At 44.5% G+C, this 14,642-nt stretch overlaps 1 protein-coding gene across 1 annotated transcript in view; it reads right to left on the bottom strand.

The window, feature by feature from the left end:
• The window catches only part of LOC110505296 (SH3 and cysteine-rich domain-containing protein), an 87,307-nt gene extending 85,354 nt beyond the window's left edge, over positions 1 to 1,953 (bottom strand). Inside the window, exon 1 of the mRNA XM_021584440.3 lies at positions 619 to 1,953. Coding sequence (XP_021440115.3) covers positions 619 to 729 — 111 coding nt within the window. The 5' untranslated portion in view covers positions 730 to 1,953. The remainder of the gene's footprint in view (positions 1 to 618) is intronic.
• Between the last annotated feature and the right edge of the window lie 12,689 nt (positions 1,954 to 14,642).

Here is a 14,642-nt window from a genome sequence, read left to right as displayed (position 1 = left end):
TGTTTATGATACTGTACTTTCATTGACAAGGTTGAATGTCATAAATTAATATTATTGGCTGAAAACAATAAGTGCAAAAACTAAATTCAGACTAAATGAACTCAGGAACAAACAATGTTGTTATGAAAGGACATTACGCTATAATGCAAAATAGTTGCCTAGAATAGCATTTCAGAGTACAGGCTTAATTTTTCAATCATATAACTCTACTTCAATAATGCCTATTATGGGACAGATACGTTTTAATTAACATTTTTGGAATACATAACTGAATACATTAAATATGTATGAATGGATGGAATATACAGTGTGAATATATTTTTGTTTCCACCATAGTGCATAAGTGAAGTATGACCTTGTCCAATATATGAGCCATCAAAAATATACAACATATGTCAAATACATGTCAAAGCTTTGGCTGTTCCAGACTGAGAGGCTGCATATTTAAAATATATAATTAATTGAACAGGCTAAATTTGTAAAACACATGTCTAAGCTTTGGCTGTTCTAGATTGAGAGGGAGTCATGCAGCCTCTTTATCTATTTCATACCCTTTCACGATCTACTGATTAATGGAATGGTCGCATCACCTAAAAACGACCTTCTTGGGTACACTACCTTTGTCTCCTGTTGACTAGCACTGGGCGCTGGTGACTGAGGTGTCTCGTGCTGATCGCGCTCGTTCTTGCCCAAACTCTCGTCCTGCATGATGTTAGCCGGTGGAATCATTTTCTCTCCTCTAGAACAACAAAAAAAACTGAAAGAGCAGCTTCGTGTTGCGTTGAGGAAGTTTTCACACTCTTAAATATCCCTGTTGGCTACACATTTCAGTGTTTTCCTGTCTTCGTCGTGACTTCTTCAACTGTCGTTTGTGAAGAGAAGTCTTTCTGATGCCGGCGGTTCTGGAATAATGTAGATGATGCCTGGAATTCCGTCGAAAGGGAACGGTAAGCTACATAATCGACTCTGATGAAAATAAAACAATTTGGTGTGTAGAATAAAGGTTTAAAATTACATTTAGGTATGTGGACACACACTTGTAAGCCAAATGTGTTATAATTCGCCCACTATCGACTCTATCGAGTACTTTCCACCACTCTTGTGCTGCGTAATGTTGCCAACAACACATCCGTGTCCATGCGCGCTGCCTCTGGTCTCGAGCTGTTCTTGCCCTTGCGGTCCTGTCAGTGATCAGCTGGATTCTGCTGTCGTCTTGTTCATCCGTGGATAGCTGAGCTAGAGATCTGTATATAATGACGAGATGATAATCCCTCCGCCCTAACAATGGGAGTCCTTGTCCCGAGGACGGGAAGGCAGGCAACAAGTTGAGGTGCAAAATAAATGGAAACGCATTGGGCTTATTTTGGACAGATTTTGGCTAAACTAAAACCTCTCGCTTACTCTCTGTTTGAGCGCTTGCCTCATGGTGGATGTGGAGGGATGGGGTCTTTCTTGTCAATGTAGTTTGGTAATGCAGTCCCAGACATCCTTCTATTTTTGTCATCATAAATGTCAGAAAGAATATTACATGAATTTGGTTATTATTCTTGGGTCAGATTGAAGCAGGCAGCAGGCAGGCTATCATACAAAACATTAAGAACACCTTGCTAATGTAACAGTATAACTTTAGACCGTCCCCTCGCCCATACCCGGGCGCGAACCAGGGACCCTCTGCACACATCAACAACTGACACCCACGAAGCATCATTACCCATCGCTCCACAAAAGCCGCGGCTCTTGCAGAGCAAGGAGAACTACAACTTCAAGGATCTCAGAGCAAGTGACGTCACCGATTGAAACGCCATTTAGCGCGCACCGCTAACTAAGCTAGCCGTTTCACATCCGTTACACTAAGTTTGAGTTGCACCCCCTTTTGCCATCACAACAGCCTCAATTTGGTGTTGAAAGTGTTCCACGGAGATGCTGGCCCATGTTCACTTCAATGCTTCCCACAGTTGTCAAGTTGGCTGGATGTCCTTTGGATGGTGGACCATTCTTGATGTTTTTCCAAATCTCTATTCAGTGTTTTCATTCCTTAGCCCACTGCAACCGCAGTTTTGTGTTTTTGTTGAAAGAAGTGGAACTCTGTAAGGTCATCGGCTGCCATATTCCCTTCGTGTCAAGGTATGATGAGTTGTGCATTATTTTATGGGTCTTTGGGCAACAATGCTGTACTGGACTGTCAGTTGACTAACTGTAGCCCGTCTGTTGCTCTGTACAATTCGTGTCAGCCTCCTTTGTCATCTTTCATCAATGCCTGTAGTTGGCTGGATGTCCTTTGGGTGGTGGACCATTCTTGATACACACAGGAAACTGTTGAGAATTTTTTTTAAACAGCAGCATTAGAGTTGTTGACACACTCAAACCGGTGCACCTGGCACCTACTATACTACCATACCCCGTTCAAAGGCACTGAAATATTTTGTCTTTCCCCCATTCACCCTCTAAATGGTATACATACACAATCGATGTCTCAATTGTCTCAAGGCTTAAAAATCATTAACCTGTCTCCTTCCATTCATCTACACGGATTGAAGTGGATTTAACAGGTGACATCAATAAGGGATCATAGCTTTCACCTGGTCAGTCTATGTCATGGAAAGAGCAGGTGTTCCTAATGTTTTGTACACTCAATGTATACTGTATATTATAAACTGGGTGGTTAAAGCCCTGAATGCTGATTGGCTGAAAGCCATGGTATATCAGACCACGTACCACGGGTATGAAAAAACAGTGTATAATAGCAATATGACACCTCAAGAGTTTGTGGTACATTGGCCATATACCACACCCCCTCTGGCCTTATTGCTTTATTGCCAATCAGTTTGGTATTATTCCCCAATATGTTGTAGCCACAAACAAATTATGCATATATTTGAGATTTTTTCTCGTGTGTTGTCATTATGTTTAAAATTTACTTGGTTTGTAGTGCATGACTATAATGAAAAGCAAATTTACTCACAAATGAATCCCTGTCTTGTGATCCTAGTAGTGACAGATCACTCTGCCTCCCCCAAGGCTCCTCTGTGAGGTGATGTCCTTGAAATAATAGCAGAGCGAGCTAGACTGCAGCCTCTCTGTGACTTGAATACAAACACCACAACAGAGCAGGGTATGAAATACAGATATTATGCTACTGATCTTATATCAGGATGCATTAATCCAAAAATAGTAATGGTCAGAAATAACAATAATCTTAACATCATAGCATTGTCTATATTTTTTTTTTATTTTTTTTATTTAACTAGGCAAGTCAGTTAAGAACAAATTCTTATTTACAATGACGGCCTACCCCGGCCACAACGGATGACACTGGGCCAATTGTGCGCCGCCCTATGAGATTACCAATCACGGCCGGATGTGATACAGCCTGGATCCGAACCAGGGACTGTAGTGACGCCTCTTGCACTGAGATGCAGTGCCTTAGACTGCTGCGCACTCGGGAGCCCATATGTCTGAAATCAATTCTGATATGTAGTTTACTCTACAATTCTTGGTATTGTCTCCTGCAGGCCTAGTGCTGCTTGAAATGAATGAAGACAGCAAGCCCTAAATAACATGGCAGGTGTGTATATTCAAGGATGCCAAGGGAAGTTAGGCTTCCCAAAAACATTTACCAACAAAAAAATTAAAAAGCGTAAAATAATATATCTTTCGTCTCTCTGCGTTTCATAATTTTCCTGCAATTCGCAAGAGGCTGAATTTATCTCACAGGTGAATGCATCCGAGAGAGCAAAACAGCGCCCCTCTGTCTCTCTATGTGTAGGCCATCTATCTGATGCTGTCTGGTCCAAACGAGTATGACATTGTTGCCTCCTGTTGCATTGAAGGCAAGGGAAGCCAGCGAGCCTCTGTCCTCCCTTGACAAAAAAAGTATACAAAATTAGCATTGAGCTAAACTGAGCAAGCTCAACTGTGAATGGTCCTGGCGCAGCAAAAAAAAAGTGTCAAGGGAAGCCATCTTGGATTTGCCGTGACTTCTATCAAATCCAATTGAAAGCATAAGTAATTTACAGAAAAACTTGAATTGTTGAATCTCATTGTGTTGTTGTCCTCCAGTGGCTAGCTAGCCAGCTAGCTAAAATTGGCCCTTTCCTAAATTAGCCATGGATGGAGATAGGGATTTGGACTTGTGGTTTTACTTAATTCTCCGTACTGGCCAATGATAATGCCGGTGATTCTGATCCAACCACAAATTCATACATTGTTGTGCCCCTGGCCTGTGAGGATGGAAGTTCATTTTGGCCACAAAGTCTTTCTTTCATCAGCATAATGACTCAACTGTGTCAGATCAACAGGTTCATGACACTTCATTATCCCTAATGAAATCAGTCACAAGTGAGTGAGAAGAACTCACACAAGTGAGTGAGCGTGACTCAACCAAGATGGTGGGTTACCGAGAACCAACTCATCAGCGATTAAGACGAAAATGCATCACCACTTGCAGACAGGAAGTGGGAAAGTGAAGGAGAAGAAACACTATAATTTCTACTCTCAGCTGCTGGTCATGACTAAGAGCCAAAGGGCTAGGAGAGATGCAGGGTTAATTATATCAAATTAAGGGTCTAGGCTGAGGCACTGTGACGAGCTGACTTGTGTAATTTCATGGCTGACAGACTGATTATCACAGATTATTTCTTTTCTATCAGTTCTTTCTTTTCTTTTTTTCTTTCTTTCCTGCTTTCTCTGCTTAAAGAAAACAAAGGCTACAGCTTCACCTCTGCCATTGGGAAAATTTTAGTCCAATTTACCCCATTGTTCTCTCAGGCAAGAGTTCAGATATGACAGTTTGATGTCTTCCATGGTTGGAAACTAGATTTATTTCGCATTATAACTCCAAAATGCAGTTGCGGTTTTAATCCAGGGGGTTTACAGTTTTTGCCAGTCTCTGGAAGATATCCAGTGAGATTGTTTGCGTGTTATGGAACTTCACAGTATAATGTACATCCTATCAGGACAGGATCTACAAAGACATTTTGTAACACTTCTCCTTGATTTAGCAAACAGCACTATTGAAGTGCTAATCTTCAATGACCTTGTCAGTGAATGTTCACACTCTATTCTTGGTACCAGAATCATAGTGCCAGGCAGCCACTTTATGGAATTATATTTGCTAGGTGGAATGAGGGATGATAAATACATGAATTAACTTGAAATGACCTTTTAAGCATTGCATGACTGAAAGTCTTGAATAATGAGAGGTCGTGATCATTAACTTCTCAACTGGATATAAATGGGTGCCAGCTTTATTTTTCACATTGGGGGAATTCCAAAGCACAGAAGAAACACTTAAAAATGACAAATATCCACTTGAAATAGTGTTGACATTCACAAGTTGACTGTTTGAGAGCCCAGTGCATGTGGTTCCCCTGGCAACATTTCAGACTATTCCCCCAAATTCAATCACATTCCCCACTGTCCTTTCCCACCTGGACAAAAGGAACACCTATGTGAGAATGCTGTTCATTGACTACAGCTCAGCGTTCAGCACCATAGAGCCCACAAAGTTCATCACTAAGCTAAGGACCCTGGGACTAAACACCTCCCTCTGCAACTGGATCCTGGACTTCCTGGAAGTAAGGGCAGGCAACAACACATCTGCCACGCTGATCCTCAACACGGGGGCCCCTCAGGGGTGCGTGCTTAATCCCCTGCTGTGCTCCCTGTTCACCCACGACTGTGTGGCCAAGCACGACTCCAACACCATCATTAAGTTTGCTGACGACACAACATTGTTAGGCCTGATCACCGACAACGATGAGACAACCTATAGACAACCTAATATTTGATTTGATTTGATTTGAGTTAATGCAAAGTTAAAGATAAAAAATGAAATAGAAATAGTGACACGAGAAATAAACACACATTGAATAACGAATAACAATAGCAAGTAAAAATAACATAGCTATATAGAGGTAGTACCAGTACGAAGTCGATGTGCATGGGTACGATGTAATTGAGGTAGCTTGTACATATAGGTACTGTAGGGGTAAAGTGACTAAGCAACAGGATAGAATAATAGACAGGAGCAGCAGCTTATGTGGTGAGCGTGAAAGTGCGTGTGAGTGTGTGTGTGGCATCATTATGCATGTGTGCACATGTTATGTGTGTGTGTGTGTGTAATGCCCGGGGTGTAGTGGAGGAAGAAGTCAGGCGCAGTAAACAGAGAGTTCAGGGTAGCGATACTTTTAATTCACCACACCGGTGAAAACGACGCCAACGCAAACAAATCCCCCAAAACACGGGGGACTAAATAGTCGGTGACGACGACCGCCGAGCCGGTAACGACAACCGCCGAGCGCCACCTGAACAGGAAGGGGAGCCACCTTCGGTAGGAGTCGTGACCTCGCCGTCCTGCAGGGGACCAGCTACCACCGGCCTGAGGAGAGACACATGATACAAGGGGTTAATACGATAATAGGAAGGTAGTTGTAATCGATAATACACATCGTTTATCCTCCTCAGGACTTTGAAGGGCCCCACACACTGCGACCCCAGCTTCCGGCAGGGCAAGCGGAGAGGTAGGTTTCGGGTCGAGAGCCAGACCCTGTCCCCCGGTACAAACAAGGGTGCCTCGCTGCGGTGGCGGTCAGCACTCCTCTTCTGCCATCCACTGGCTTGTTTGAGGGATTCCTGGACGGCCATCCAGGTCTCCTTGGAGCGCTGCACCCACTCCTCCACCGCAGGAGCCTCGGTCTGACTCGGATGCCAAGGTGCCAGGACCGGATGGTAGCCCAACACACACTGGAACGGAGATAAGTTTGTCGAGGAGTGACGGAGTGAGTTTTGGGCCAACTCCGCCCATGGGACGTACCTAGACCACTCGCTGGGCCGGTCCTGGCAATACGACCGCAGAAACCTACCCACCTCCTGGTTCACTCTCTCCACCTGCCCATTACTCTCGGGATGATAACCGGAGATCAGGCTGACCAAGACCCCCAGACATTCCATGAACGCCCTCCATACCCGGGACGTGAACTGGGGACCCCGATCAGAGACAATGTCCTCCGGCACCCCGTAGTGCCGGAAGACGTGGGTGAATTACGCCGCCGCAGTCTGTAGGGCTGTAGGGAGACCGGGAAACGGGAGGAGACGGCAGGACTTAGAAAACTGATCCACAACCACCAAAACCGTAGTGTTCCCCTGAGACGGGGGGTGATCGGTCACTGATAAGTGAGACCATGGCCGTTGTGGAACGGGGAGGGGGTGTAACTTCCCTCTAGGAAGGTGCCTAGGAGCCTTACTCTGGGCGCACACCGAACAGGAAGAGACATAAACCCTAACGTCCCTAGCCAAGGTGGGCCACCAATACTTCCCCCGGAGGCCCCGCACTGTCCTCGCCACTCCAGGATGACCCGAGGAGGGTAGGGTGTGAGCCCACCGAATCAGTTGGTCCCGAACACCAAGCGGCACGTACTTACGCCCAGCCGGACACTGAGGAGGCGCAGGCTCTGCCCGTAACGCCCGCTCGATGTCCGAGTCCACCTCCCATACCACTGGTGCCATCAGCCTCGAGGCTGGAAGGATGGGAGTAGGCTCGGTGGACTGATCCGTGTCATAAAGACGGGACAGCGCGTCAGCCTTTACGTTCAGGGAACCTGGTCTATACGACAGAGTAAACCTGAATCGGGTGAAGAACATGGCCCACCTTGCCTGACGTGGATTCAGTCTCCTAGCTGCCCGAATATACTCCAGATTCTGGTGGTCGGTCCAGATGAGAAAGGGGTGCTTAGCCCCCTCAAGCCAGTATCTCCACACCCTCAGGGCCTTGACCACCGCTAACAACTCCCGGTCCCCCACATCATAGTTACGCTCCGCCGGACTGAGCTTCCTCGAAAAGAAAGCGCAGGGGCGGAGTTTTGGTGGCGTACACGAGCGCTGTGATAGCATGGCACCCGCCTCTGCCGACCACCGCAAACGCACCGGCCCCCCCTTCAGCAGTGAGGTAATGGCCAAAACCTACCTGGCCAAAACTCAGGATAAACCTCCGGTAGTAATTGGCAAACCCCAAAAACCGCCACACTTCCTTCACCGTGGTAGGAGTCGGCCAATTACGCACAGCCTTAATGCGGTCACACTCCATCACCACCCCCGAGGTGGAAATGCGATAACCCAGGAAGGAGACGGCTCGTTTGGAGAACACACACTTCTCAGCCTTGATGTATAGGTCATGCTCCAGCAGTCTACCAAGCACCTTGAGTACCAGAGACACATGCGTGGTGCGGGTGGCGGAATAGATCAGAATATCATCGATATAAACAACCACACCCTGCCCGTGCAGGTCCCTGAGAATCTCGTCTACAAAGGATTGAAAGACGGCTGGAGCATTCTTTAACCCATACGGCATGACGAGGTACTCATAGTGGCCTGATGTGGTACTAAACACGGTTTTCCACTCGTCTCCATCCCGAACACGCATACACGCTCCTGAGATTCAGTTTTGTGAAAAACTGTGCTCCGTGAAATGATTCCACCGCCATAGCGATGAGATGTAGTGGGTAACTAAACCCCACTGTGATGGCATTTAGACCTCTATAATCAATGCACGGACGCAGACCTCCCTCCTTTTTCTTCACAACAAAGAAACTCGAGGAGACGGGTGAGATGGAGGGCCGAATGTACTCCTGTCCCAGAGATTCCGTGACCTATGTCTCCATAGCCAACGTCTCCTCCTGGAACAATGGGTACACGTGATTCTTGGGAAGCGCATCGTTTACCTGGAGATTTATCGCACAATCCCCCCCCCCGGTCGATGAGGTGGTAATTTAGTCGCTCTCTTCTTACTGAAAGCGATTGCCAAATCAGCATATTCGGGGGGGATGCGCACCGTGGAACCCTGGTCTGGACTCTTCACCGACGTGGCACCGATGGAAACTCCCAAACACCTTCCAGAACACTCCTCTGACCACCCCTGGAGAACCCCCTGTCTCCATGAAATCTTAGGATTGTGACTAGCCAGTCAGGGAATCCCCAGCACCACTGGAAACGCAGGCGAATCGATAATGAAGAGACTAATTCGCTCCCTATGATTCCCCTGCGTCACCATGTCCAGTGGAACCGTGGCCTCCCTGACCAACCCTGACCCTAATGGCTGGCTATCTAGGGAGTGCACGGGGAAGGGAGAATCTATCGGCATGAGCGGAACACCCAGCTTGATGGCGAGTCCGCGATCCATAAAGTTCCCAGCTGCACCTTAATCGACTAGCGCCTTATGCTGGGAAGAAGGGAAAAAAATCAAGACAAACATGTGACCAACAGGTGGTTCTGGGTGGGTTTGGTGCTGACTCACCTGGGGTGACCGAGAAGTGTTCCGCCTGCCATCTCGACTCCCAGACGGACCCCCCCAGCACCGATCGGCCGTGTGTCCTCTCCGACCACAGCTGGTGCAGGGGGAGCCTCCTCCTCCGGTACCCCTCGCCCGTCTGGGAGTTGAGATGGCAGGCCATTCAAAGGATTGTATTTACTATATGGATGTTGTGTGATACACAGAGAATAGAGAAACAATAGAGAAACAATTGGTTTGGCTGTGATGGATGCGCCTTTTGCGATAACGGTCAATGCCTTGGGAGTACCTTTCATGATTTAGTCCTTGTACTTTGCAGTCATATCTACAGAATCAGTGCTGTGCTGTCAGACCCACTGCCTCCAGAGAACACACACACACACCACACACACATAACATCCATTAGAGCCCACAGATGCTACTCATTAAAGGGAGGTCATTTCAAGTCTCTCAGCGGTCTCATCACCTACTGTGTGTGGCTACAGTCTAGTATAAAAACACGCTCAATATTCTCAAATGCATTCAAAAGCCTGCTTTTTACCATTATGACATTACATTTATAGTCATCACAAAGGAACAAGGTAGCTGGTGTGTTAATAATAATAATAATAATACAAGTAAATACATATTTGTTCAATTGAGAGCGCTTTTCTCAGCGTTTTCTCAGCTCTCAATATACGAACATCTACACAGTCTGGTCCAAGAGCACAGCCTTTCCACCAGTCCCTATGATCCCAGAACAATTCTGTGGCTCACACCATTCTGTAGGCCTATGAAAAGCCTGAGCACCTCCCATTAGATATCACTAATCCCTTAAAGGCTGTGGTCCTGATGGGAGCCTCTTTCCTGGGTTAAGCCACCCAGTCCTGAATGCTGTCCTCTACTGCGTCCATTATCCATGCATTAGCCTCTGGGAAAGGGGCTAGCTCACCAAGAGACCTGTTTTTATTTATTTTGAGTGTTTTTTGTCAGTATTGTTCTTCCACAAGCATTTGGCATTTAGCAGCTTATTGGTAATGTTGACTCTCCCAAACCACATGTTACACGTTACACATGTACACATTAAAATGATGTCATTGTCGCTGCCAAACCACACTCAATTCAAACACGGGATGATAATTCTGGAGGCAAATGGAGATGTTGGCTACAGAATCAAGGTTTTGTCAATGAGCCATCTGCATCTGTGATTACCATGCTAATCCTTATATAGCAGATGATGATATAGGCTACTAGGTTTCAGAAGCACTAAATATACAGAAGCCTCAACATTCTCACTACCTTCACCAGGTTGTCAGATCTTCTGGGTTTATTTAGGGACCTGTCAAGTTAAGCATGTGTGAATAATGTACTGGGGTGCTCACTAGCTGTCTGCAGGTTGGCATCAAGGAGCTGAGAATACTACACTTAACAAAAATATAAAGGCAACATGTAAAGTGTTGGTACCACGTTTCATGAGCTGAAATATAAGATCCCAGAAATGTTCCATGCACAACATTTGGCCACAAATTTGTTTAAATCCCTGTTAGTGAGCATTTCTTCTTTGCCAAGATAATCCATCCACCTGACAGGTGTGACATATAAATAATATGGTTAAACAGCATGATCTTTACACAGGTGCACCTTGTGCTAGGGACAATAAAAGGCCACTCTAAAATGTGCAGTTTTGTCACACAACACAATGCCACAGATGTCTCAAGTTTTGAGGGAGCGTGCAATTGGAATGCTGACTGCAGGAATGTCCACCAGAGCTGTTGCCAGAGCATTTAATGTTAATTTCTCTACCATAAGCCGCCTCCAACTTCGTTTTAGATAATTTAGCAGTATGTCCAACCGGACCACGTGTATGGCATTGTGTTGGCGAGCGATTTTCTGATGTCAACGTTGTGAACAGAGTGCCCCATGGTGGCGGTGGGGTTATGGTATGGGCATGCATAAGCTAAGGACAACGGACATAATTGCATTTTATCAATGGCAACTTGAATGCACAAAACACTGTGACGAGATCCTGAGGTCCATTGTGAGGCCCATTTTTTTTTAAAGGTATCTGCTACCAACAGATGCATACAGTGCCTTGCGAAAGTATTCGGCCCCCTTGAACTTTGCGACCTTTTGCCACATTTCAGGCTTCAAACATAAAGATATAAAACTGTATTTTTTGTGAAGAATCAACAACAAGTGGGACACAATCATGAAGTGGAACGACATTTATTGGATATTTCAAACTTTTTTAACAAATCAAAAACTGAAAAATTGGGCGTGCTAAATTATTCAGCCCCCTTAAGTTAATAGTTTGTAGCGCCACCTTTTGCTGCGATTACAGCTGTAAGTCGCTTGGGGTATGTCTCTATCAGTTTTGCACATCGAGAGACTGACATTTTTTCCCATTCCTCCTTGCAAAACAGCTCGAGCTCAGTGAGGTTGGATGGAGAGCATTTGTGAACAGCAGTTTTCAGTTCTTTCCACAGATTCTCGATTGGATTCAGGTCTGGACTTTGACTTGGCCATTCTAACACCTGGATATGTTTATTTTTGAACCATTCCATTGTAGATTTTGCTTTATGTTTTGGATCATTGTCTTGTTGGAAGACAAATCTCCGTCCCAGTCTCAGGTCTTTTGCAGACTCCATCAGGTTTTCTTCCAGAATGGTCCTGTATTTGGCTCCATCCATCTTCCCATCAATTTTAACCATCTTCCCTGTCCCTGCTAAAGAAAAGCAGGCCCAAACCATGATGCTGCCACCACCATGTTTGACAGTGGGTATGGTGTGTTCAGGGTGATGAGCTGTGTTGCTTTTACGCCAAACATAACGTTTTGCATTGTTGCCAAAAAGTTCAATTTTGGTTTCATCTGACCAGAGCACCTTCTTCCACATGTTTGGTGTGTCTCCCAGGTGGCTTGTGGCAAACTTTAACCAACACTTTTTATGTATATCTTTAAGAAATGGCTTTCTTCTTGCCACTCTTCCATAAAGGCCATATTTGTGCAATATACGACTGATTGTTGTCCTATGGACAGAATCTCCCACCTCAGCTGTAGATCTCTGCAGTTCATCCAGAGTGATCATGGGCCTCTTGGCTGCATCTCTGATCAGTCTTCTCCTTGTATGAGCTGAAAGTTTAGAGGGACGGCCAGGTCTTGGTAGATTTGCAGTGGTCTGATACTCCTTCCATTTCAATATTATCGCTTGCACAGTGCTCCTTGGGATGTTTAAAGCTTGGGAAATCTTTTTGTATCCAAATCCGGCTTTAAACTTCTTCACAACTGTATCTCGGACCTGCCTGGTGTGTTCCTTGTTCTTCATGATGCTCTCTGCGCTTTTAACGGACCTCTGAGACTATCACAGTGCAGGTGCATTTATACGGAGACTTGATTACACACAGGTGGATTGTATTTATCATCATTAGTCATTTAGGTCAACATTGGATCATTCAGAGATCCTCACTGAACTTCTGGAGAGAGTTTGCTGCACTGAAAGTAAAGGGGCTGAATAATTTTGCATGCCCAATTTTTCAGTTTTTGATTTGTTAAAAAAGTTTGAAATATCCAATAAATGTCGTTCCACTTCATGATTGTGTCCCACTTGTTGTTGATTCTTCACAAAAAAATACAGTTTTATATCTTTATGTTTGAAGCCTGAAATGTGGCAAAAGGTCGCAAAGTTCAAGGGGGCCGAATACTTTCGCAAGGCACTGTATCTGTATTCCCAGTCGTGTGAAATCCATAGATTAGGGGTAATTAATTTATTTCAATAGACTGATTTCGTCATATGAAGTGTAACTCAGTAAAATCAATGAAATTGTTGCATGTTGCATTTATATTTTTGTTCAGTATAGATATACACAGTTCCAATTCCACACGGAATATTTAATGATTTCACACAAAAATGTGCTATATTGAAATAGCACATTTTACATCTGCTTGGTTCCCTCCCTATAATGCTCTACAATTGACCTAGAGTTTGCCACTAGTACTGACATAGCATATGCAGAAAGGCTTTTTATGGCTATTTGTTTGACTTTTGTTGGAGATTATTTTGCGTTACAGTAGAACACATCTCCCTATGCCGGCTGCTAAATTCTCATTCCACACCAAAAACAGTGCCAGAATGAGGTAAGATGATAAATATAACTGTAGATTGGAAAGGGACTCTCTGTCTCTCTCTGCTTCATGAATTGCATTTGCCTTGGTGCTGATTAGAATGTCAGGGTACCATTTCTTTCTTAATGCATCAGAAGCTTTGTCACCCTTGTCTGCCAAAATCTTAACATCCCTCTTTTTGGTTCTCAGCTCCCCTGAGAGACTAAACATGTCAGCCAGTTATTCTTAGAATGTAGTTTCCTTCATCCACACATGGTGTTAACTGTTTTGATGCCAACAGAAAAATGATAAAGGTAGCACTTTACATTACAGGCCTAATTATCACTGTTTATCAGGTGAGAATGTACTGTACTGTACTTAAAAATATTTATGTCGTAATACTTCTATTTTTAAATAACCCCTATATCAACAAGTTCTTACGTAAGATGTTCTTTGGATGTTACCCTGATGTGATACCACGGTAATGTAATGTATCAGGCCATCGGCAAAAATGTAACAACAAATCATTGTTTTGAGTGAGGAGGAAAATAATTTAACAATGTCTAAATCATGCTGACACCACCCTGTAAAAAACTTCCTCGTAAAAATCCAGCAAAATTGACCTTTAAAGGTGAAGCGCTGCAAATGTATCTGTATTTTAGTGAAATTTCAAAGTAATGGATGAAAGATGGCTAATTCTTTGGCATAATCGCCTTTCTTTGGCATGAATTCTCGTTGATGGCCACATTAACTATTACAGGCTGTGGGAATGTCAGCACTGCAGTTATTCTAATAGGATTTTGATCAGGACGCAAACAAGCTTTGATTCTCACACGGACAGAGAAGACCTCAACCTAAGGATGTTGAAAACAAAAATGTGACCTGAAATATACTGTGACCCCACCCCACATGACCTGACACACACCTCCCATACTGTCTGTACTGACTGGAGTATGGCGGAAAGAGGCACAGCGTGTGTTTGAAGTAATGGGTAAATGGATTCCCTAAGAAGCTGTGCACTGGCACCGGGCTAATTAACCCAACTCATAATGAGGAATCCAAGGAATGGTCTCAGCAGGGAGGTAGACTGATAAGAGATAAAAGACAGAAACTATTATTGTAAGTGAATGTTGCTTTTAAGATAAAAAATGATAATCGATGGTGGTGCACAGTATCACTTTTTTAAACAGAATAATATTGATACCATGGTCAGGGTGTTGTAGTGCCTGTGGAGCACCAAATTGCACTTCCATATCACCATTTGATATCAATTATGATTAT

The sequence above is a fragment of the Oncorhynchus mykiss genome, chromosome 25 (genome assembly GCF_057628025.1).
Source record: "Oncorhynchus mykiss isolate SJ-2025 chromosome 25, ASM5762802v1, whole genome shotgun sequence".
Taxonomy (NCBI): Eukaryota; Metazoa; Chordata; class Actinopteri; order Salmoniformes; family Salmonidae; genus Oncorhynchus; species Oncorhynchus mykiss.
Note: the sequence above shows the minus strand (reverse complement) of the source record. Positions and strands in the feature narration are given on the sequence as shown.